Source organism: Eptatretus burgeri, chromosome 7 (genome assembly GCF_056783735.1).
Source record: "Eptatretus burgeri isolate ZD-2024b chromosome 7, Ebu_testis_v1, whole genome shotgun sequence".
In the NCBI taxonomy this organism is placed as follows: Eukaryota; Metazoa; Chordata; class Myxini; order Myxiniformes; family Myxinidae; genus Eptatretus; species Eptatretus burgeri.
The window spans coordinates 28,307,076-28,333,259 of record NC_140967.1 but is presented as its reverse complement, the minus strand read 5'-3'; the positions used below and the strand labels follow the sequence as shown (position 1 = coordinate 28,333,259).

General features: G+C 48.2%; 1 protein-coding gene across 5 annotated transcripts in view; it reads left to right on the top strand.

Moving 5' to 3' along the window:
* The first annotated feature begins 788 nt into the window (after positions 1-788).
* Positions 789-26,184, top strand: part of BPNT1 (3'(2'), 5'-bisphosphate nucleotidase 1) — a 44,298-nt gene continuing 18,902 nt past the window's right edge. For 4 of the 5 annotated variants that reach the window (XR_015059951.1, XR_015059950.1, XM_085887816.1 and 1 more), the window contains exons 1-4: positions 883-1,182; positions 24,256-24,360; positions 24,903-25,007; positions 25,288-25,336. Coding sequence is in view for 3 of the 5 variants with exons in the window: in XM_085887816.1 (XP_085743942.1) it covers positions 1,063-1,182; positions 24,256-24,360; positions 24,903-25,007; positions 25,288-25,336 (379 nt within the window). In the remaining 2 variants the exon portion in view is untranslated. Of the gene's footprint in view, positions 1,183-21,024; positions 23,346-24,255; positions 24,361-24,902; positions 25,008-25,287; positions 25,337-26,184 lie in introns of those variants that run through there. The other variant, XM_085887814.1, reaches the window with a different exon arrangement.

Below are 26,184 nucleotides of genomic sequence, written 5' to 3'. Positions count from 1 at the left end.
CTCTACCAGTACACACACTGGAACTGGTACTCATTTCGCCGACCTCGGAAGGATGACAGGCTGAGTCAACCCCCTGGTGTATTAATTCAGCGGCCGACGGGGCTTGAACTCAGGACCAGAGGATCCCAAGCCACCACCCTAACCACTGAGCCAACATCAGGGGGTTGACTTAGCCTATCATTCCTCCGAGGTCGGCGAAATGAGTACCAGTTCCAGTGTGTGTACTGGAAGAGGGGCACTGCATCAGCGACACAGTAGCGCTTCAAGAAAATGAGAGCTACCCCGGCAGCTAAGCAGCCATACGACCACCACCACCACAACGAAATTGTGAATTAAAAATAAGCTGTTTTCATTGCCTTTCTTATACATTGATTTTATTGCGTTGTTACCATAATTGTAAATGTAGTCTGAGTTGGTGAATAAGATATACCAGTATGTCTATTTGTATCAATTATATCGAAGAAGGATTTCATAAAAAAAATATGGCAAAAACTATAACTGTATGAGAAATACTGATTTCAATTAATAACAATTTATTAAAATAAAATCATTCATAATAAAATCAAAATGCATTGCAAACTCTTTAAATGATGTAATGTGGTCAATGGTTTTTCCCTCAATTAAATTACTATTTTTTGTAAATAAAGATACATAAATAAATGTTTTCAGGGGGGTAATCGGAAATCGTAGGGGGTAGGATGAAATCGATTTCAGATTACCGGGAGGTACCTTGAAAGGGGGGGGGGTGGTGGGGGTAGCTTGAAGTCTTTGCACCGGTGCACGGACCAGGCAATGGATGGGTTTCACCACTCATTTACCAAGGTGCTCATTATTACTGATCCAATGGGTTGTAATTAAATTGTTTTACTTGGACTGAGATTTCCAGCGTCCCTTCCTTCCCCGCCCATCATGCCACCCGTGCCCTCTGGACCCATCACTCCTCCCCAATCTCACAGAACAAACGAACCCTGCGCCGACCGATCGTGAACGGTAGTTCCGTTCAAGCCGGTAGTGCTGCAGTGTCCCGGTTTTAACTCTTAAGCAGCACACGGTTCCTCCGCCATGGCCGCGTCCGCCCCAGTCCTGTTGCGCGTTCTCTCAGCAGCTTATGGAGCCGCAGAGCGAGCCGGGGAAATCATCCGCCGGATCATGAGTGAAGGAGATCTTGGCATCGTGGAGAAGGTACACGGCTAGTCCGGTACGGTGTCGATAAGCTGTGAAATAGACCGATCGCTGGCGGGGTCCGGCACGTGACCTGAGCGCGAGCACCAGCCGTGCGGACCGACAAACATTGAACTGTGACGTATGAATATAAACTTATGACGAATTAAAATATACAAATCGCATATTTATGACGCGTTTCGTATCCTTATCGGTTGTTTGGACGACACAGCATCTCTTTATGGCAATCGTCATTTCACACACGAAGAGTGTTGGTGCCTCCATTTTGAATTGTTGTTGTAAAATATTAACAAATTATCCGAACGTCGCAATGTTACTCCTGGCTAAATTTAATTTGGAAAACATCGACCGTTAAAATTTATCGCAACATCGTTTACTTTGGTTCTTCGATCTGTTATCTTCGTGAGTTTTCCAAATTTACAAGCGATGAGACCAGCGTCATCACACAAAAACACAGCTCATACACTGCCCCGTACGACCGTAATGTTTCTACTGGAACGAAGGAAGCGAAAATAATTCGTCATAGAGCAGAATATATATATATTTTTTAGTACAAACTGCAAAACAAAACACGTGCGAAAAAAAATTGGGAAAATGTACAATTTTTTACCAACTTGATAGACCAGCGTGGTCACACAAAACAACAGCTCATACACTGCCCCGTACGACCGTAATGTTTGTACAGGAACGAAGGAAGCGAAAATAATTCATGAAAGAAAAAAAAAATTTTTCAAATAAAATACAAAATAATTAAATACGAGAAAAAAATGTATGTATGGCTCGCTCGCATACAAAAAATGTATATATACATACATACATACATACATATATACATATATACTTTTACTCTTCCGGTGTAAAGTTTTAGAACACCCCCATTTTTCCAGTTTTTACTGCAATTTAAGCAGTTTAAATGTTTCAATGTACTCAGCAATTAAAGCATAGAACAAATAAACAATTGCAGATAAAAAAGAAATCATGGAATCATTTTGTTGAACAAAATTTAATCTAAATTTTTTACTCATCAAAGTAGCCACCTTTTGTAGATATAACAGCCGAACATAGTCGTGGCATTCTTTCTTCAATTGAAATTAAATATTGTTTGGAAAGTTCTTCCCAACACTTTTTTTTTGCATACAATGTTGAGGCTCGTGTGAGAGCAAACACACAACGCACATCAAGGGGGCATGAGACAAGAGGGGAGGGAGTGGGAAGGACAAAACAGTGGGGAACGGAGACATTAGGAGATCTGTTGAAGGGAGAGGAGGGATGGGACGGGGAACATGGGGAATAGAAGATGGACATTACAGGGACTTTCAGGAAGGAAAGGAGGGAATTTGAAGGAGCTGGGTTAGGGGTGGATTATCGGGGGTAGAAAAGATCGAGGATTTGGATGGGGGATGATAAAAGGTGGTGGTGAACAGCTGTTTTGAAGGCCTGGAGGGAAGAATGGGAATGAATAGAGTGAGGGAGTTTATTCCAAAGGCGGGAAAAAGAGGAATGAAAGAGTGAAGGTGAGCAGTGATTCTTGGTTTTGGTAGTTTTACCAGAAGGGGGTTGTTGGCGGACATTGAACGCCCTGCGGAAATGTGGTGGGGACAAATCGCAGAGAGAGCAGGGGGGCGAGGCTGGAGAGGAGACGGTAGAAGACAGAAAGACCACCGACCAACCTGCGGTGATTGAGTGAGAGGCTCAAAGACTCAGCCTCATTGCGGGAGATGCCAATGATCTGAAATGCCCTGGTTTCCACAGTGTGAAGCCGAGAAATGTGGGAGGCAGGAGCACCGGCCCAGAGGGGAGAGCAGTACTCCATCAGGCTACAGACAAAAGCTTTGTAAGTGGTCAGGAGCTCAGGTGGGCCGAGGAAGGACTTTGCACGACGGAGGATTCTCAGTCGGCGACTGGCTTTGGAGGCGAGGTTTGAAATGTGGCTTTCCCAGGAAAGGTCATGGCAGATAGTGAGACCCAGGAGCTTGAAAGAAAAGACTTCTTCCAGAGGATTGTTGAGAAAGTGGATGGGGGGGGGGGGTTCTAAACGGTCCTTTCGAAGAGACATAGTGAGAGTGTGAGATTTGTCCGGATTGAAAGACATGTTCCACGTGTTGGACCAGTTTGTGATTTTATCCAGATCTGCAGTGAGCGAAGAAGCTGCTGCTTGCCGGTCTGAGGGATGACCGATGGTACGGCAGAGGGTGGAGTCATCAGCAAAGAGATATAGAGGATTTTCCAGAGAGTCGGAGGGATCATTGATGAAAACCAGAAAAAGAACAGGGCCCAGAACGCTACCTTGAGGAACTCCAGCCTGGACAGGAAGGGGGGATGAAAGAACTCCATTTAGGGCCACACGGTGACTGCGACAGGAGAGGAAGTCTGCGAGCCATAAGTGTAGATGGCCTTGGATACCATAGGAAGAGAGTTTGGTGAACAGGACAGGGTGCCAGACTGTGTCAAAAGCACGTGATATGTCCAGAGATACGGCTCGGATTTCCTGTCTGGCATTGAGGACCTCCATCCATTGTTGGGAGAGCAGAAGCAGCATATCCAGGGTAGAGTGACCTGGTCTGAAACCAAGTTTATGATCAGAAATCAAGCCATTGGAGAAGAGGAAGGATTTGATGTCTGAAGCGATGATGTATTCCATAACCTTGCTGATGACTGGGAGAAGGCTGATTGGTCTGCAGTTGCAGGGATCTGTTTTTGCACCTTTTTTGTGCAGGGCAGTGATGTTTGCTGATTTCCAAGCAGATGGCGTCTGGACCGGTTGCAGAATCTTAGTCGAGGTGTGACAGCAAGCTCTCCACCTTGTCAGGAGAAAAGGACACAGAGTCCAGGGACAGTTGGGTGCGACTGGGTAAGGTGGGTAGAGAAAGTGATGGGTTTTGGACACAAGATTTAGCTGCAAACACCGAGTTTAGGCATTCAGCTTTTTCACGTGCGGTATCAGCAGTGCGGCCCCTGTTGCAGAAGTATCAGCACTGCTGCAGCAGTTCCCACAAATGTGTTGCACTTGTAGATTGCTTTGCTTTCACCCTTCTGTCCAGTTCATCCCAAACCAGCTCGATGGGGTTTAAGTCTGGAGACTGTGCTGGCCATTCCATGATTTGAAGCCTACTGTCTTGTTCTTTTCTTCAAAGGTAATTCTGACATAGCCTCGAGGTATGTTTTAGGTCGTTATCTTGCTGTAGGATGAACCCCTGACCAACTAGGCGAGACCAGAGGGTATTGCATGGCGCTGCAAAACGCTGTGGTAGCCCTTTTGGTTCAGGGTGCCAGTCACTCTGTGCAAGTCAACGACTCTGGATCCAGCAAAAGAGCCCCAGATCATCACGCTTCCTCCTCCATGTTTGACAGTTGGTGTCACGCACTGAGGAACCATCCTTTCGCCGACTCGACAGAGTACAAAAACCTTGCGTGATGAACCGAAGATTTCAAATTTTGATTCATCGGTCCATAAGACCTTCTTCCAGTTTTCAGTAGTCCACTGGTGGTGCTTCATGGCCCAGGCAAGCCTCTTTATCTTATTTTGCCATCTTAGCAATGGCTTTCTTACCACCACTCAGCCTGAAAAACCTGCAGCTCGAGGTCTTCTCTTCACAGTTGAAACTGAGACTTCCTTACTTCGACCAGTGATAAGCTGTGCTTGAAGCTGCCGTCCTGTGAGCCGCCTATCACGCAAGCTGTTGACTCTCAGAAACTTGTCTTCTGATTGTGTTGTGGCTTTGGGTCTGCCAGACCTCTTCCTGTCAGAGTTTCGTCCAGTTTCCAAGTGCCTTTTGATGGTGTCGGAAACTGTACTCACAGACACCTTGGCTTCTTTGCAATTTCTCTAAAGGAAAGACCTACACTTTTAAGGGTTATAATGGTCTGTCTGTCTTCCTTTGTTATTTGTCTTTTTCTCACCATAATGAAAGCAATATACTACTTCCTGCAGTGCAATATTGTCCAAATAATGCTTCAGAGGGTGTAGCAACACAGTCTGTTCCAACACTGCTTTTATACAGACAGAGGGTTTGTAACTAATCAACAAAAGTTGGGACACCTGTAGGAATTGTTTGCATCAACTTTCAAGGCTTAATTTACTTTCATTGTTGCAGAAAAGCTGCAGTTGCTAACCCATTACTTGTTCCCTGAAAAGGGCCTTTTAACAACTCTGTAATTTACAATATTTTTCAGTTTTTGGTAACCTAAACTTTTTTTTTAACTCTGGCAGTTTACCGCTTAGCTTTGTGCCATTTCAGGTTATTCACTGGATTTGAACTGCTTAAATTTCAGTAAAAACTGGAAAAATGGGGGTGTTCTTAAATTTTTGACCAGTAGAATATATTGTTTCAGATTTCCGCCCACTGGCGTGTGGGCAGCCGCGTTTAACTAATGGCGGCCGCTCTCGCCCACCGAACATGCAATCTAGTCGCAGCTTTCGGAACAACGCCGAAATCCCGCAACGGGTGTGTTTTTAAGCACACCACAACCTTCTCCGTACTATCCTGCGCTACAGGGTCCGATCGCCGAATAGTCGATTTACCTAACTAATTGCGCGGGCAGACTACCGAGAGATTGTACCTCAACGGGGCCCGCTTGGAAACGAGCCGCTTAAGCAGCTCGCTCCGTTTTGGGATAACCGAGCGGGGTATTATCGCGAAAGCCCCGTTGGACCCGATTCTATTATCGGCTATTAAAAAGCCAGCTATTATTCCGAATACAATACTGCAGTTCAATAAGGGAAAATGACGCAACGAACAGGTTTACATTCACACAAGGACATTTATTTATAGAACGGCACATATGCAGTCATGCAGTCACGTATGCAACCCATGCACGTATGCAATCATGCAGTCATATATGCAACCAGTGCACGTATGGGACAAACCACGAGCAAGACAAGAGCTACAACCGTCTATTTATTATTTACAATTACTTATCAGTTCTACTCAAAGACATGGCTCCACAACGTTCATGCAAAGAAACAAAGTAAAAACCCCAGGAAAGACAAGGGGTAGACTGGACCTCTTGGGTCTTTATGTTCACGGAGCTGTGAAGACCGCAAAGGCTCCGAGAGGCCGGGCTGGTTACCTTCACCCTCGTGGTGGCTCACTGGCTGGCGCCTCCTCTCCAGCCTCTCTCCAGCGACCCACGGTTAGGCACGGTACGTCAGGCCGCGTGCCTTGGCTCCGCTGCGCTCCGATCTCTCCAGCTCCTCAGCGACTGCAGACTCCAGACTCGAGGCCGATCCAGCTCCCAGTGCAGCTCCACACAACTGCCCACAACTCTGACACAACTCTCTTCCCTCTCCTGCACACCCCCATCCCACTGTGTGCCTCGCCTTATATCTCGAGCTCCGCCCACCCTCGCCTCCTGCCCCTTCTTCCAGCACGCGCGGGAAACTTCCAGAAGGGCGTTTTTTCTCCTGGATCGGGGCCTTTCTTTTGCCTTTTGCATAGCTTTCGTTGCTTTTTGTTCCTCTCGCAGGGTTTGTCGTCGGGGGGGGGGGGGGGGGGGTGAGGCTGTCGTCCGTTCTCCCCCGACGAATGCCAGGCTTCTCGCAACCGTGTGCCGAGGTGGAAACGCGGTGGTGGTTGTGGTTACGGTGGTTGTCGTAATGGTGGCGTGGCTGGCGTTTTGTGGTGGTCGTGATGGTGATGTGGCTGACGTTTTGTGGTGGTCGTGAGGGTGGTGTGGTTGGGCGGTTCTGGTTAAGGTGGTTGTTGTGAAGGCAGTTGTGGAGAAGGTGGCTCTTGTAAAGGCGGTTGTGGAGAATGTGGCTGTGGTTGGCGTTGTGGAGAAGGTGGTTGTGTAAAGGCGGTTGTGGAGGTGGTTGTTCGTTGTCTGTGGGGATGTTGGCGGTTGTGGAGAAGGTGGCTGTTGTGAAGGCGGTTGTCGAGAAGGTGGTTGTGGTGGTTGAAATGCGATTGGTCCAAAATAACGATAGCAAAAGAAAAACACTACCTCAAAGATCACAGCCCGGGTACTCGAATAAATCCCTTTCGACATCGGTGGGGAAATCTAATCTCAACACAGACTTATCGACATAACTGATCTCGGGGAAACCTTTATGGTGTTCTGTGAATTTCCACAACCATAACACTACCCCCTCCCATTTTCACAGACTCGTCCCGAGTCGTCAAATTTTCGTGTGCCATCATGTGTAAGTTCTCCCCTTGTACGATTTACCTTCGGATCCCTAAGTGCGACATTTTGTGTATCCGTGTCCCAAAAGTAAATAACATACGGGCTGAGTAACTACCGAAACAAACTCACTCATGCAGAAGACTTAAATAAATTGCCGGTGCTACGACAAACATGCAGGGGGAGCAAAACCATGTACAATTTTAACTTTAACTTAACCTTAACTTTATAAATTTACACTAAACCATGGCTCAGGACTGATGGACTCTGCGGGAAAAGAAGCAGGGAGCCAGGCTGCCTGAATGTAGTCTCTGGCTCATGAATCAAATGCAGGTGTGAACACAAGCCGCACACGGGCTGCACCAACGTAGCCCCCGTGTGCGGCTGCCTGCAGGGCAGTCCATGCAGAACAGTGGATGGTACCGACGCAAGCAAACACAAAAAGGAACGGTGCACGGGCTGCTCAATGCAGTCCTGTGGTGTAGATGGATGGATGGATGGATGGATGCAAACAAAGGTGCACAGGCTGCTTAATGCAGTCCCGTGGTGTAGCTGCCTGCAGGGCAGTCCCTGCAGAACAGTGAATGGCCACGGACGCAAGCAAACACAATGGTGGGCGGCGCTGCCTGCAGGGCAGTCCCCGCAACTTGCACGATGATCCTGGCGCACATGGTGATGGTGGAACAGGGGCAATGCGAACACAAGGGCAGCAGGCATGGGGTCAAGGCAGAGACAGGCAGACAAGGCATGGCAAGGCCGGCACAGGCCGCTGTAGCAAAAGTAGGCCGGCAGGTGAAGCTGGCCGGCCTCTTGTCTCGTTCTGGAGGTTGATAGAGGGAGTGCGGCGGTGCTCGCCACTCGGAAGGCGGGCTCGGACCGACCCCACTGTCTCCCTCCCAACCTATCGCCTTTGCCTGTCTCTGTCCATACCCACTCTCTTACTTTGCAAAACACAAATAATTTAGCCCCAACTTATTATCTTGCCAAAACGAAGTTTTTGCAAGATATGTTAGTCAGCTTATATGTTTTTTTTTGTCTGTAATCACGTATAAAAAATTCTGCAGAGCACAGTTATCATTGGAAATTTTTATAACTTCGCATATCAGAGGCCTATAGAGGTCCCTTTCAGTGGACAAAATTTTGAAGGTCAAGGTCAAAGGTCAAGGTCACTTTGTCGCAAATCAGGGGAGTCAACGAAACCCTTATTTTTTGAGTAATTTTGATCGGATCGTCTTCAAACTTCATGGGAATATAGTTCATGGTCTGACGCTCAGCTGATTAATTTTTGGTGGCGATTGGCCTTGACCTTCATATGTTTTTTTTGTTGTTTTTTTGTCTGTAATCACGTATAAATCACTCTGCAGAGCACAGTTATCATTGGAAATTTTTGTAACTTCGCATGTCAGAGGCCTATAGAGGTCCCTTTCAGCGCATAAAATTTTGAAGGTCAAGGTAAAAGGTCAAGGTCACTTTGTCGCAAATCAGGGGAGTCGACGAAACCCTTATTTTTTGAGTAATTTTAATCGAATCGTCTCCAAACTTTATGGGAATGTAGTATATGTTCTGGCGCTCAGGTGATTAGTTTTTGGTGGCGATTGGCCTTGACCTTCATGGTTAGCGCCTGAGGTCAAACATATTTGACCCCAAGGTCAAATTTTCAAGTTTTAGGAACCATATCGTGTAGTACCTCAAATTGAACACCTCGATGAGTGCTTTCTGGATATGTCAAGCTTGAGACATTATGACGTCACTTGGTGATGTTATGAGGCAAACACATATTTTTCATGATTACTCTGTCGAACGATTCTCATCGGAATCTCTCGTAGGCAGATATTCCTCAAGGAGTCGCTCCTGGTGGATAGTAGCTCTGTTCACCTCAGTGTGACCTTAAAGAAGTCACACGTGGTCACCTTTTGGCAAGATACGGGTCACCCTGCGGGTGACATTGGTTTTATTTTATTTTTTGTTTTATTTTCTTTTTATACCTCCCACTATAATTCGTCCCCTAACCCCCTTTATCGTCCTTGTTCGGCTAACCTATCGTCCCCTAGCCTACTCCCAACCCCTATGTTCCCTTCCTGGAAGGGAATAAGGGAGAGCTAGCGTCCTGTGTCGAGGCCCAATCTAAGCCTCAGAATGGCTCCTCAGATCTCAGCGATCTAACCCAAAGTGGGTCCAGCGGCTCACAACGAGAGTGAAGGGATGGATAGTGTGGAGGGGTACACTTCTCTATCTACCCGAACATTTATCAACTTAAACTACCCCGGGGCTTTCCAAAAGCGCCTGTCACTTAACCTACTGGTTCTACCAATCAAGATTCCCGTCACCTGTGTTGGTACCCTCACAAAATTGGGCCATGCCCTCAAATTTTTCTCCCGTGCCCTCGCACAGTGTCATGACTGGGACGCGTGGCTCCCTTGGCAGAAACTACCCTCTGCCGATTCTCCGACGATGGCACCCCCGGGCATTGCAACTGTCTCCGAGCCTACCAGCTCCCTAAAACCTGGGGAGTGCCGTCCCTGGCGACTCCCCTCGATGCTCACGTGGCAGGCTGGCGCCACGGGCCCCTCCCCCGGGTGCCCGTGCCCACGACACTGCCCACGGGCCAATGGCGCCCCGGGCCCCGCATCATGCGGGCCTACCCGTGCCTACTACGCTATTCCGCCCCCCCCTATGGGCCCTTGGCCTACCGCGGCCGACTAGCCTGGTGCCCGGGGTACCCACTCTGCGATACTCACCGTTTGTAGCCACGCTCCCAACCCGTCAACAGGGCTCCTGCACTCCTCCAAATGGGGTTCGAGCCTACATTCGCACCAACAGCAAAACAACCTCCATTTTGTTAATTTGACTAACCCACTAACTCACCTTACACTGATCCCGGGGTCCCTTGGGTGGGAATCACTCCTCCCCCCAATCACTCATCGCACCATGCATACCACATTCACTCCATACACTCAGGCCTGCTGGCCCTCACTCACTCATCATGTTTCCTTCCATCGCTCACATCGCTGAACACTGCCATTCTTCTTCACTAAATCCCACAGCTAACTCGTGCTCCCTCGTCATCCCTTAAACTCATAGCACATCCTTTTACTCTATGTAGCTAAGCTACGTCCCCTCTACACATCCAAAATCTGTCCTTTTCTCCGAAATATTCAAAAATCAACTTTCCATCCTGAATCGAAACTAAAATCCCTCGAACTAATCCATTCCACGGGCTCCATGAGGACTTATCCCTGCCCCATGAAGCCGGTCTAACTAACACTAACCCATCCCCCTAACTAGTTGTGTCCTGTGCCCTAGCAAGGGGGTCTTCCACCCCTTGCCCAGGAATCCTGTTCACCCGAAGTGGCGAGGCTTGCTTTTCTTTTTTTTTCTACGTGCACCAGCGCGGCAACTCACAACCTGCGCTCTTTCCCCGTGACGTCATGGCAGCTGTTCGCGCTTTGCGCACCTCGTCCCTTCTGGACGGTACCATCCGGCAGGGATTTCCCTCCTGCCGGATTCCAACCATATGTGCAGCCATGATGTCACCCTGCGCATCCAAAGCAAGCCTCACGTTTCGAGGGGTTCCCCACGCGAGCACGTGTTCTGCCCCTCTGTAACCTGCGCCGCGGAATCCTCGATGATGTCCACTCGTACCCCGAACCCGTGCGATCTCTCGCGCAAGCCAGGGCCCGCGTAACGCATCGGGAAAGCTGCTTCGCACGCTCCGCGAACAGAGCACACGGCACAGGCCACATGGAGCTTCACACACATGCTCGCCTGGAGAACCCATTCGTTCCAAATTCATTATCCCAGCCTAGCTTCTGTCCGTCTGCGGGATCGGCTCATCCACCGCGGGTGTTTCAGGACCGGATTTCACTCCCGCAGGCGCGCACGCGATGGCCTCATGCGAAGCACGGCACGAACCTCGCGCTCGCTGCTGTACACACCCTGCACGGTCCCCAAAACAGTTACGGCCGCTACTCGGCCCTTGTCCCTCTTTGTCTGGTGCCGTCTCCGTCGCAATTTCACAAACGCATTCCTGCATGCCATGATGCTCACACACCTCATCATGACACTCGGACAGGCGGTTGCGGTTTCCTTCTCATGCATACCAACCGCCATTTCTCTCTCATACCGCTCTCTCACACACGCGGTTTTTCTCACACATGGTGTTTCATCCACACACACCTTTTCCCTCATACACGGTGTTTCCTTCACACACGCGGTCTCTTTCACACACAGCCTTTCACCCACGCTATGCGCAGGTTGCAGCACGCATTTTTCCACACTCGTAAACACACATTTCAACACCACACTCGTAACCACACACACCGGAACATTCGCACTGGGGATTCGCGCTACCACAAGGGGTACCAGGGCCTCCATATCCCCAAACTCTGCGTGTACCCGTTCGTAGCACTCGCCCCTCCTAACTCGCTCGGCACGACCGGACTCACCTCATCGCGATCCGCCTCAAGGGGGAATATTCCTTCCCCTCGTTCCATAAGGAGGCTATCCGGCTGCTTGCACCGGGTCATGATACATTCCCCGAGCCCACCTCATTGTCCCTCACTAACTCCATGTGTGTGTGTTCGTCCTTCGTTTCTTTTAATTCACCCTCTGTTTCCTCTATCTCCCGTGTCTCTGCTTCCATGACTATTTGCGTTTGTCACCTCTTCTGTTTCCTTCGTCTCCATTATTATTTCTGCCGTCGTCTCTATTATAATTTCCTCGACCTCCTGCGTTCCCGTATCTTCTATTCTTTCCGTCGTCCTCTCGCGTTCATTAGTTTCTTCCTGGATCTTCGTCTCTGTTTCCTCCTTAGGTTTATTTAATTCCTTCTCGACTCGGTCTATCTCCCGCGTCTCTGGTAATACTTTTATTTCCTTCGGCGTCTCCCTTTGTCTCTGTTAATTCTGTCACCTCGTTCATTACCTCCGTTTCTTCCTCACTTTTCGTTTCTTTTAATTTTTCGGACGTCGTCACCTCGCATTCATTAGTTTCTCACCTTGTTATCTGTGTCCGCGTCACCTCCTTTAACTCTTCCGTCGTCCCCTTGTGTCGGAGTTTTTTAGTTTCCCCGACAATTGTCGTGGCGGCGACGCTCGTCATCCTCTGTCCGAGTTCATACACTTCTCGTCCAATCGTCATGATTTTCTCCGTCACTTCTTCCTCACCCGTCATCGTGGTCCGAGCAGCCGCCACACTCCCTCTCAACTCAGTATTCCCTTCATGTAGAGTCCTGGTCCCGTCTACAAACTCTTGGAACATTTTAAAATCTTTCCCCACTGTTCCAAAACTCCAATCCTCGCACTTCATCGCAAGCCCCATGAGGTCCGCTAACTGCTTAATTGTCGTGTACGGCTCATGCCCGATGGCTTTTGCAAAGCCAATCCATCACGATCGGACGCGGACCCGCCGGCGACCGGGAGGAGCATTTGTTGTTGAGGGTGTTCGCGCGCCGCTGTCCCCGCGCCCATTACGAGCTCTTTGTTTGTTTGTGGGGGAAGTTCAACCTGCATATTGGGAATGTCCTGCACGGTCATTTCGTCATGAGCCATGGATTCTATCATCTCTAAATCCATACCTAATCCCTCCTGCCCCTGTACGCCTTGAACTGCCTTTTTGCGCATCAGAATTAATTTAAAAGCTCGCAATTTTGGGGAACACGGAGGGTTGCTTCACACACCCTTGGTCCGGTTCCGTTAATTTGGTTCGGAGGCGGGATGGATTTTAATCCCACTCCTTGACAACAGTGTTACAGATTTCCGCCCGCCGGCGTGCGGGCAGCCGCGTTTAACTAAGGGCGGCCGCTCTCGCCCACCAAACGTGCAATCTAGTCACAGCTTTCGGAACAATGCCGAAATCCCGCAACAGGTGTGTTTTTAAGCACACCACAACATTGTCCGTACTCTACCCGCGCTACAGGGTCCGATCACCGAATAGTCGATTTACCTAACTAATCGCGCGGGCAGACTACTGAGAGATTGTACCTCAACGGGGCCCGCTTGGAAACGAGCCGCTGAAGCAGCTCGCTCCGTTTTGGGATAACCAAACGGGGAATTATTGCGAAAGCCCCGTTGGACCCGATTCTATTATCGGCTATTAAAAAGCCAGCTATTATTCCGAATGCAATATGGCACTTCATTTAGGGAAAATGACGCAACGAACAGGTTTACATTCACACAAGGACATTTATTTATAGAACGGCACATATGCAGTCATGCAGTCATGTATGCAACCCATGCACGAATGGGACAAACCACAAGCAAGACAAGAGCTACAACCGTCTATTTATTATGTACAATTACTTATCAGTTCTACTTAAGGACATGGCGCCACAACGTTCATGCAACGAAACAAAGGAAAAACCCCAGGAAAAAAAGGGGTAGACTGGACCTCTTGGGTCTTTATGTTTACGGAGCTGTGAAGACCGCAAAGGTTCCGAGAGGCCAGGCTGGTTACCTTCATCCTCATGGTGGCTCGCTGGCTGGCGCCTCCTCTCCGGCCTCTCTCCAGCGACCCACGTTTAGGCACGGTACGGAAGGTCGCGCGCCTTGGCTCCGCTGCGCTCCGATCTCTCCAGCTCCTCACCGACTGCAGACTCCAGACTCCTTGGCTCCGCTCCGATCTCTCCAGCTCCTCACCGACTGCAGACTCCAGACTCCTTGGCTCCGCTCCGATCTCTCCAGCTCCTCACCGACTGTAGACTCCAGACTCCTTGGCTCTGCTGCGCTCCGATCTCTCCAGCTTCTCACCGACTGCAGACTCCAGACCCCAGGCTGATCCAGCTCCCAGCGTGGCTCCACACAACTGCCCACAACTCTGACACAACTCTTCCCTCTCCACCACACCCCCATTCCACTGCGCGCCTCACCTTATATCTCGAACTCCGCCCGCCCTCGCCTCCCGCCCCTTCTTCCAGCACGTGCGGGAAACTTCCAGAAGGGTGTTTTTTCTCCTGGATCGGGGCCTTTCTTTAGCCTTTTGTTCCTCTCGCAGGGTTTGTCGTTGGGGGGTGGGGGGGTGAGGCCGTCGTCCGTTCTCCCCGGACGAATGCCAGGCATCTCGCAACCGTGTGCCGAGCTGGAAACGCTGTGGTGGTTGTGGTTATGGTGGTTGTCGTAATGGTGGCGTGGCTGGTGTTTTGGTGGTGGTCATGAGGGTAGTGTGGTTGGGCGGTTATGGTTAAGGTGGTTGTGAAGGCGGTTGTGGAGAAGGTGGCTGCTGTGAAGGCGGTTGTGGAGAAGGTGGCTGTGGTTGGCGTTGTGGAGAAGGTGGTTGTTCGTTGTCTGTGGGGATGTAGGCGGTTGTGGAGAAGGTGGCTGTTGTGAAGGCGGTTGTGGTGGTTAAATGCGGTTGGTCCAAAATAACGATAGCAAAAGAAAAACACTACCTCAAAGATCACAGCCCGGGTACACGAATAACCCCTTTAGACATCGGTGGGAAAATCTAATCTCAACACAGACTTATCGACATAACTGATCTCGGGGAAACCTTTATGGTGTTCTGTGAATTTCCACAACCGTAACAATATTATATATAATTATATATATTATTATATGTATGTATGTTTGTATATATATATATATATATATATATATATATATATATATATATACATATATATATATATACATATATATATATATATATATGCATTTATATAATATTTATTTATTATTATTGCATATTGTTGCGGTTCTTAGAACCGCATGTATACAACAGATAGGTGTCCTGAGACAGTTCTGCCATTAATATACGTGTAGATAGACCCCTTCCTTTTGTTTAGTGGGAAGACAAGGGAGTACGTTGCGATGGCCTAATAGTTAGGTTATTAAATCATTTTTCCCTTTGTATTTCATCCCCACTCTTTTTCTTTTCTGAGGCAAAATCCGTGATGTGCGCTTTGGGCTGGACTAGTGCTTTGAGCTTCCACCGTCTACCCGAAACCAGACATGTGCAGCGAGCCATGTACGCTTTAGCACCCAGGTGGGTGGATTGTACGGCGTCTGCCCGAAACCCGGCCCAGACTGGCGGAGCACATGAGGGGTCGGGGCCAGTCAGAACGCCGACTCGGGCAATGATGTCGTATTCGGCATGGCCCTCCCCCGAGCCTCGGGCTCTATAAAGGACGGAGAAATCCTCCGTGTAGTGTAGAAGTGTTGTGTTGTATGTGGGTGTTTTCACGCAGAGTGTTCCTGCTTTTCAACTCCGCCCATGTCTCGCCTCCTGTTCCTCGTCTCCACCCACACAACGTTAACGAATCGCCTCCTGTTCCTCATCACCACCCACACGACGTCGACCTCGCCTCCTGCTACTTCACTTCGCCCACGTCTCGCCTCGACGAACCGCCTCCTCCTGGTCCCGCCTACTGCTCCACCCTCACCCTCTGGACTCCGCCCTTCTCCACTCAAGCTCCTCCTTCAGAACTTGATCTCCACACGTGCGGCTGTGGCCAAAACAACGCGACTATTGTCGGATACCGTACCACAGAGCATCCCTCCCCCGAAACGTCCCGGTACCGAAAGCTATAATCTCAACTCACCTCCCTCCCTGGCTGCAAAAGTCACTTTTCATTGGGGTTTCTTTTTCTGTGTGTGTGTCTGAGTGTGCTCGCGCCTGTCTGTTAAGTAAGCCTGTAGAAAATCCTTATTGTTGTTACTGTTAATAATCTCGCGTCAAGTCTGCACTTGGTCTCTTTCGTAAGTTGCTTGTGTTATTGTCGCACCCCACACCTCTCTCCTCTTTCCCTGTGTTACATACCCAATAAATCTTTGTTGTGCCACATGCTTTTCCTCGCTTGCTGTTAATAAATAATTGACATTCGGAATGTTCCCAGCTCGCCTTTGTCTTTTCCCCCTTTGGTCCAGCATGGTTCGAATCTAAGTTTAGCCGGGTCTTTATTCCCAACGATTCGTTCCTTCTAGCCGGTACGTCCTTGGCAGTGTCGCTCAGCTGCATCCGATCCGGAAAGGTGATCCGATCCGGTAGAGTGATCCGGTTCGGACAAGGCATACCGAGGGCGTGGTTCTCCGGTAATTAAACCACGTGGTTTATTAGGTAACCCGATTCCACAGAAGGGAGGACCCTAGGTCACGCGTTTGAGTTATTGGCATCCACGGTCGGTTAAGCGACCCGACGCATCACAAAATTATCCATGAGCGACGGCCTACAATTCCGAGGAGTCTGGTGGGAGTCGACGTAGCTTCCCCCAACTAGTGGTGTTCTCACCCGACCCTGCCGGCCCACAACAATACATTTATTATTATACGTTTGTATATATTATATATATATATATATATATATATATATTGTGATGTCCACGGGACTTGAACAGTCCCGCCAACGTAGAATGAGCTGAAACGATGGAGGCGGTTTATTTTTTTATAACCCAAAGATGGCGGTTTTAATCGCTCTACAGCAAACGGGACGAGGAAGGTGGCACGAGTCGCTTTTCACCGAGTTAATAATGTTTATTTCTCTAACCAGAAATAATAATAAGACTCGGCAAGAGGAGGGATCCGGGGCGTTTCGACGGGATGGTGGTGTGGGTTCGGGCGTGGGGAAAACACAAACAATTCCAATGGATATACAAATCTCAAACCCTCTAAGGCGCCAGGTACACACACACACACACAAACACACAAAACGGAGCTCGTAGTCTGGCTTGCCCGTGCTGTCGATGCAACAGTCACTGGATTGGCGCCGGACGAGCTGGCGTTGCGCTCGTCAGGGGCAGGAGACACCGTGGTGCTGTTCCTGGTGGTGTTGACCTCCTGGTGTAGGCCCAAGACCGCTCACAGCCGCCAGGGAGCCAGTTCTGGCGCCAAGAAGCGAGCAGGAGAGGGAGGCAGGTCCGGCCGCCGTTCGGTCCCGTACTCCGAGCCAGCAGAAGCCAACCGAGGTGAGGCACGAGGCACAGCAAGGCCACGAGACACGACGAATCGAGGAACGAACCAGCGCAACAAGAGAGCACGCTCGGAGACCCACAGCCTCGACAAGACGCTTTCTTTTTATGACTCTTCCTCCTCTTTTCCCAAACAGAACCTTTTTATACTCGAGTTCTCGTCACTTCCAATCGAGCCCTTTTTATTGGCCCTCCGCCGTCGCCTTCCGCCAATCGTGATCAAGGGGCGGAGCCATCCGCAGCACTGTCCTGTTACGTCACGGCAAGCCTACAGGGAATACTAAAAGGGAATACGCATACACACTTACCCTAACCCGTCTCCCTATCTAATTACGTGACAATTATCATTTCCCCCTTGAAGAAATGGACATTTACTAGACAACTTATCACCACTGAATTGCTACTTATTACATCGAGATCCTGGTACAACTCGAACAGCATGGCATACCTAATTAAACATCCTAATTACCCTTTGAATGCATACCCCCCCCCCAGACGTAACAATATATATATATATATATATATATATATATATATATATATATATATATATATATATATATATCGTACTTGAACAAACCTCAAATACCACCGCTTGATTTACACTGTCGTTCAATTGAATTTGGCGCAACAGTACAGCGTTATGAGGTTTTTAAAGAAGCAGAATATCACGCCTGTCGTAAATCTCGTTAGTTTCCGGTATCGCCTCCAGCGTGTGTTAAATGCAAACTAATTTTTATCTCTGGTTTGTTATCCTCGTTGTCTTTATTTTGTTTGTAGTCTACAAAATATATCAGAAAATGAAAATAAATTATTTTCGTTTTATTTTGGCAAATAGACCTGCATGCAATATGAGCAAACATGGCAGCCTCCACTGTGATGATGTAGCTGACACGATGCGGTTGAGAGATTGATTTTGGTTCTTTGTCTTACGTATACATGTTATCTATAGAACAAACTCTTCATTCGTTCTTGAGCAAAAGTTGCTTCAAATCAATCCAAACCTCCGGGAAAATAATAATTTTAGTCGCCAAAAACCTGAACCAGGCGGTGCACCGGCAACAGACTGGTGCCTCAAACACTCCTGCAAATATATTGTTACAATCAACGCCCACCCGGCGTGCGAACGACCGCTTTAGCCAATGGCAGCCGCACGCCCACCGGACGAGCAATTCAGTCGTGACTTCCTGGAACAACGCCGAGAACCAGTCACAGGTGTGCCTTCAACGCACACCACGGCCCAGTCCATATTCTACCCACGCGCGACAGGGTCAATCGCCGAATATCGATATACCTAAGTATTCGCGGGGTAACCTACCGAGGGACCGTACCTCGGCGAAGGCCTGTTTGGACACGAACCGCTTGAGCGGTTCGTTCCGTTCTGAGATAACGGAGCGGGTATTATCGCCAGACCTCACCGGACCTGATTCTATTATCGGTATTCAAAAACCAACTAGTATTCCGAAAAACAATATGGCACTTCAATGGGGGAAAATGACACGACGGACGGGGTACATTTAAACAAGCACATTTATTTTACACGTATACAAACAATGCAGGTATTATACAAGCACGTACACACAAGCAAGGAATTCAAAACACGCATGTGGTTGATTTGCCGAGACTGCGGGATGGGACAAAGACACGAGCAAGGCGAAAACACTACAACCGACTATTGTTTTACCATGTACATGTACTTAAGCAGGTTTTACTAATGGGACTCGGCGCCACAACATTCACTCAAAAGAAAAGCAAAGAAAAGACCCCCTCACAGACAAGGGAGTCAGACTGGGCCCGTGGGCTTTTATAACGTGGGGCTTTGGTGACCGAAAGGGCCCCACGAGACCGTTGCAGGTTACCTGCACCCTCGTGGTGCCTTTATGGGGCGAGTCGCGACGTCCCGTCCCCACGGCAGCTGGCGTAGCCGCGGTTGAGCTCGGGCCTTGCCAAGCGGCAGGCGAGCTCTCTCCGGCTCTCCCCACACGCACATGCAGGTTCGCGTGACACAGCAGCGCTGCGCCTCCAGCCCGCATCTCCTTTGCGACGCCCGGACCTCCACCGACCGACCGCTCCAAGCTCCTGACTCCGACACGAGCCCAGATCTTCACGCAGCTCCAGCAGAAGCAGCACAGCTCCTTCCGCGGCGTCCAGCGGCAGCAGCAACACCAGCAATGACAGCAACCCCAGCAGCAACTCCAGAGAGAGTTCTTTCCACCAGCACAAGCAGCAGCAGCAGCTCCCCCTCGCGATTCTCCTCAGCACGAGCAGCAGCAACAACAGCAACTCCAGAGAGAGTTCTTTCCACCAGCACAAGCAGCAGCAGCAACTCCCCCTCGTGATTCTCCTCAGCACGAGCAGCAGCAACAACAACAGCAACTCCAGAGAGAGTTCTTTCCACCAGCACAAGCAGCAGCAGCAGCTCCCCCTCACGATTCTCCTCAGCAGGAGCAGCAGCAACAACAGCATCTCCAGAGAGAGAGAGAGAGCGAACGCTCCGTGCGCCCTTTCTATTACCCACGCTCCGCCCCTCCGCTCTCGCCCCGCCCTCCTTCCAGAACATGCGGGAAACTTCTCGAAGGAAGCGTTTTCCACCAAATTAGGGGCGCGCGCCATCGCAGTAGTTCTCTTTGTCCCTTGCAGGGTGGTTGTGTGAAGCGGTTGCTCCAAAATAACGACAGCAAAGAAAAACGGCTAACTCAAAGATCACAGCCTTGTCCACACGGATAAATCCCATTAAACAACGGTGGGGAAATCCAACTGAACACGGACTTATCGGCAGAACTAACTAAGGACCTATATGGAGTTCTGTGAATTTCCACAGCCGTAACAATATTTTTTTCTTTGCTGTTAAGAAAAAAACCCGTCAAATCGTCATTTTGTTCACTCTGTATCGGTCTCAGGCTTCATGGGCCTCTTTTGTAAGGCTCGTGCTTTCTGCCTCTCTCATGGCTTTATCTTAACTCGAATTCGACTTCTGATTTCATTTTTTCGCAGTCGCAAGATGGTTTAAGACTTAATTTTTAATGTAATGTGCAGCAAACAGGGAGAAAATCGCAAGAATATTGGCGTTTTTCGACAAAAATGTATTTAAGATGAAAAAAGGCCCGTTTTCAATCCCAGGGTTGTCATGTAAACTCAATTCAGACTCCCTCCCAGTAGTTAGGGAATTTTAGCAAATTGTATTGACCATCTGTGAAAAAATTGCTTCCCAAAAAATTTCTTCACTCACGTATTCATCTCGGTGTCTACTAACACCGATCAATTAGTACAAACCCAAATCCTTGTGGAAAATTCTGGGGAGCCAATCAAAGTTCGGGTGCTCAGAGGGCCTGCGCGAAAGAAAAAAAAAAAAATCGGAAAATTAACTTTTGCCAATATTGACTTGTGGCATGTCTAACTAGGGGTTTTTTGGGGTGCTGGATTGGTTCCAACCATTAAATTTGAGGAAAAATGAATCCCTGGCCATAAAATATTGATATGATACATTTTTAGATATCTCAGACTGTTTTGCAGTAATTTAGCTCAATTGATTCAGATTGTTCAACTTGTGCTGAAACCAGTATACAACATTTTTGAAACCACTGCTATATTGTTGGTTATACTTGTGCTCATGCTCAGTAGAATTCTCTGTGTTAGCTGATGTTAGCTAAGAGCTTTTAGCTATAAAATTATTGTGTACCGGACTCAATAGAAGTTGAATATATTCAACGTAGAGTGGACCTATTAATGTTAAAACACATCACTGTATGTGTGTTCTGTCTGTTTTGTGTCAAAATTTCATGTCCTGTCTGTTGTTTACAAAAAAACGTCTTATTTTTTAGGACAGTATGGACAAGGATGTGACTGAACCTGGCTTGAGGTGTTTCATCTGTGGTGGTTCTGGGATTGAAAAGCATACGCTCTCAAAAGTCTCCAATAAAGGCCACCCACGGATCTAATCACATTCTGAGCTTGTGGGCGATGCGGAGTTGATCGGGAGACTAAATGAGGACTGGAACAACGGAGAAGACAGCAAGTTGAGATACCATGTGGATTGTAAAACAGAGTTGTACAGTCGTGTGAGAAGTATATCAGCACTCCCGAAGACCAAGTCAACACTGATCAAGCAGAAGAAGTTGGCAGAGCCATACATGCTAAGATGGATGGGAAAACTGTTGTGGATGCAACGATAACCAAACACAAGGTCAAATCACTTGCAAGCCTCAGATCTGGACCCAAAGTCAATGGCGAGAAGCTGGTCATTGACTCACTGAAGCTATTCAACCGCCTCATTGTCATCAGTGAGCGTGAAGTCAAGACCAAAGAAGCTCTGCGCTTTGAGTTGATGCCAAAACCGGTCTCTGTTTGACAAAAATCAAAAGTTGCAAAATCCAGACAAGGCTGCCTAAGCAAGGTCTCTGAAGGCATGTGTGGCACCTGTCGAACAACCCCCCCTGCACAAGCCTTGTGGTTGATGGTGGGTGGCTCCTGCACAATGTCACGTGGCAGGCTAACTTTACTTGGAAGGATGTTGCCGAGAGCTACCTCCGGTTTGTGAAGTCCATGGGGAGCCATTGCCTCCAGATAACAGTGGTCTTTGACGGATATGGCAGCTCCACCAAGGACCATGACCACTTGAGACGAACAAAGAATGCATGCTGTGACATTCAGATTCGTCTGGATCTCAAAATCATCATTGCAAGAGAAAAGTTCCTCGATAACAAGAACAACAAAGCCCAGCTCGTTCTGCTCCTTGCTGAGACATTTAGTAGGAATGGAATCTGTGTACAGCAATGCTCCGATGATGCCGACACCTCCATCGTCCGCACAGCTCGAGATGAGGCAAGAGAGTCCCCTGTCGAGGTGAGGGCTGAGGACACAGACGTCCTGGCTATGCTGATTCATCATGTTGCAGACCATCCGATCTTCCTCATGACAGCCAAAGAAACATCTTACGATGTCGGAAAGATCCGGGAGGCCCTCCCAGAGATATACCGGTGGTATCTCATCTTCTTGCCCAGCTTCTCTGGCTGCGAGACAGTGTCTGCAATTTTTGGGTTTAGCAAACCAACTTTGCTAAGCAAGCTCTGCAAGACTGATGAAGCAGAGAGGGCAATGGACGTGTTTATGAACATCCGAGCTCAGAAATTTGATATCATTAAAGCAGGCTGTGATCTTTTCAAGCTCATGTTCCATGGGAAATCCTCCAAAGACTTGGAAGACTTGAGATTTGATATCTTCAGCAAGCGAACTGCTACTGGGAGCATAAAACCTGAGAACCCCCCCCCCCCCCCCCGACAACAGGAGCTGCAGCACAGCACTCTCTCCGAGCTTACCTCCAGACTAGACTGGCTGATGCTGCAAAGTCCATCGTTGGATGCCCGGGACTATGGATGGCAACTCACTGAGCAAGGATATGCACCAGTCCCTTCTACAGACCCCATTGCACCAGACTACCTCCTGACGTTTGCCAGCTGCAACTGTGCGGGGGACTGCAGCTCACTCAGGTGCTGCTGTAAAAAGCAAGGAGTCAAGTGTATTTCTGCTTGCGGCATCTGTCATGGTAACTCTTGCCTGAACATAAACCAGCTGGATGACAAGAGGAGTGAGGAAGATGCTGGGGAGTTTGATGAATAAGGTTGTAAAAGCTGATGAAGCAACATTTCCATTGAGCACAGTTCTGTTAAAAATGTCAATAAAATACATTTTATATGATCAAGGAGTGTTTTTTTCTCAAAAATAATGGTTGGAATCAATTCAGCACCCCAAAAAACCCCGAGTTAGACATCCCACAAGTCAATATTGGCTAAAGTTAATTTTCCGATTTTTTTCGCGCAGGCCCTCTGAGCCCCCGAACTTTGATTGCCTCCCCAGAATTTTCCACAAGGATTTGGGTTTGCACTAATTTATAGGTGTTAGTAGACACCGAGATGAATATGTTAGTGAATAAATTTTTGGTAAGCAATTTTTTCACAGATGGTCAATACAATTTGCTAAAATTCCCGAACTACAGCTTCATCTCAACTCTAACTCGACATCGGATTTCATTTTTTTCACAGTCGCAAGATGGTTTCACACTCGGTAGCAAATGGGGAGAAAATCGGATGAAAATTGATGTTTTAAAAGGAAAATTGCATTTCAACAGCTGTTGTGAATATATCTGGTCAGGCGTGATGTGGGGAGGGGTGAGAGGGGGGGGGGGAAGAGTAAAGATGGGACCAAGTTGGGAGGTGGGTTGAGGAGTTGTTGGGGGGTTGAAGGCTTGGAGTGTGGGAGGGGTTTGAGTCCTTTGGGTTGGGAGGCAGAGGTTGAGGCCTCAGGGGCAGGAGTGAGGGGAGGGGGTTGTGAGGTGGGTTGTGAGGTGAGGGGCAGGGGGAGTTGTGAGGTGGGGGGAGGGGGTTGTGAGGTAGGGGTGAGTTGGTTTTGAGGTGGGGGGAGGGGAGTTGTGAGATTGGGGGAGAAAGGGTTGTGAGGTGGGGGAGAGAGGGTTGTGAGGTGGGGGGAGGGCCGGAGGGAGGATTATGAGTTGGGGGGGAGAGGGGGTTGTGAGGTAGGGTGGGGTGAGAGGGGTTGTAAGGTGGAGGGGTGGAAGAGTTGAGGACTTGAAATGACATATTACATTACATGGAAATTCCACGGGCCCCTGCTGGTAACCAAATAATGCAGTTCGCCTCATTAATAAAGCATAACTTGCACGTTTGTAGATCTTGAAGAATTAGGATGAAAAGTATAAGTAAAGATTAATGTATGAAATACACGTTTCAATAATACGAGTATACATAACAGGGGTATGCTTCTGAATATTTCATTGGTTATAATATAATTTTGAATCCGACAATGGTGACCATTATTGCTAACATAACGAAGCACCTCCCTCGATCACTTGCTCCTCTTGCCAAATGGCTTGGCAAGTGACTTGCAAAGCGGTTGATACGGAACGGCTGGGTTGGCAAGTGACAGCAAGCTGTTTGCTCGCAGAACACCCCAGGACTACCTTCTACTTCATAATGATGACTTACTTTACCATGAAATCCACCCTTTAACCACCACTGTGTGTGTGTGTGTTTCAACAGAACGGAGCCTTGGACTTGCAGACAAAAGCTGATCGGTTGGTACAACAAAGCATTGTGGGATATCTAGCTCGTCATTTTCCTGCTCTTAAAGTCATCGGGGAGGAAGTAAGTGTTGCAAGGATATACAAGGAACTTGAACATGGGAGGAAGACATTTGGTCCTTCATTTCTGTGCTTTATCTGCACCCCTCTCCCCCCACCCCACCCCCTATTAATCAAATCCAATCAGTTTGTTTACTCAATATTATTAATAACCCATGTTTTAGAATGTAGATAGGCGACCAGGGTTGCGTCAGGAAGGGCATCCGGCGTAAAACATGTGCCAAATCACTATGCGGATCATACGGATGATCCGCTGTGGCAACCCCTAACGGGAGCAGCCGAAAGAAGAAGAAGAAGAAGAAGATTTTAGAATGTAGATAACTGTGACAAGTATTCACATCAAGCCGGTTGTCTTATCATTTACACCAATATCTATCTGTCTATGTTTCTATCTCATCATTATGTCTTCAGTTTTGTTTGCAATTCAAAATATTAATACAATTCATATTGCTGTAAATGCCACTTCTTCCTTTAAAGCCAGATTCTATCCCTCTGGATGCAGAAATCATTGGTCAATGAGATAACTTATGTTTTAATGTGTACCAGGAAGTAGAAGCAGGAGGAAGTCCAGAGCTTTTGGAAGGAAGTCTGTCTGATGAGATCCTGCAACAGACCTGCCCTGAAGAGCTGTCCAAGGCTCAAGAAAATGAGGTTTGGATTTTAGCTTATAGGAGAAAAAGTATGACGGGTAATGAAGAATTATACTGGGAGCTTGAGGATCTGAGCCCTTCGGGCAAAAAAAAACTCAATTGTGTGTGTGTGTGTGTGTGTGTGTGTGTGTGTGTGTGTGTGTGTGTGTGTGTGTGTGTGTGTGTGTGTGTGTGTGTGTGTGTGTGTGTGTGTGTGTGTGTGTTTTAACTCACTAATAACTCAAATGCTTGAATAAGATTATTTTGCTTGATGGTCATGATGGGTTCTCTTTCTGCTTCAGCTTATAGTCTGGCTTGACCCCCTGGATGGAACGAAGGAGTACACCGAAGGTACGATACAGGTATTGTGGAGACTTGTGCCACATTAAGCTGAGATACATCTTGTATTGTAGCAAATGGGACAATGCATAGTGAATGGTAGAACAAGGGACATTTGGATGAATGGATGGTCATGGAGTTGACTCAGCTAAAGTTAAAAGTTGATGTTGACTGAACCAGTACTATTATCAAGTGCCATCATTTAACAATCAGTATTCAGATCAGAGTATTATGTTGTTAAATAGTTACAGAAACGTTTATGTCATTACCTCCACCACCGAAGATGGACGAAGGTTATGATTTCACCCCGATTTGTTTGTCTGTGAGCAGGATATCTCAAAAAGTTGTGGATATCTCACAAAACTTGAGGGACAGGTGGGGTGTGTGACAAGGACTAATTGATTCGATTTTGGTGAAGATCCGGATCCAGACCTGGATACGAGAACTTATTTTAATTTTTTAAGTGATTCTTCCACTATTGAGAGACTAGCATACACAACCCGTTGCTTCGCTAATGGGAACATTAAGAGGTGGGGAAAAAAGAGTGGTGGGGGAGAGATGGAGAGAGAGGGAGAGGAGGGTGGAGAGAGAGAGAGAAGAGGGGTGGAGTGTGGGGGAGCTGGAGGTAAGAACGACGCCTCACCAAACGCTGCTGTACACTCCGGGAAGGAGGGGTGGGAGCGAGGAGGATGGGTTAGAGAGAGGAGTGGGGAAGTGGGAAGGGGGAAGGGGTTTGGGAGTTGGTAAGCATGATGGGAAGGGAGGGTAAGCCAGCATGAGGGGAAGGGAAAGGAAGGTAGCATGAGGGGAAGGGAAAGGAAGGTGGCATGAGGGGAAGGGAAGGTAACCCGATGTGAGGG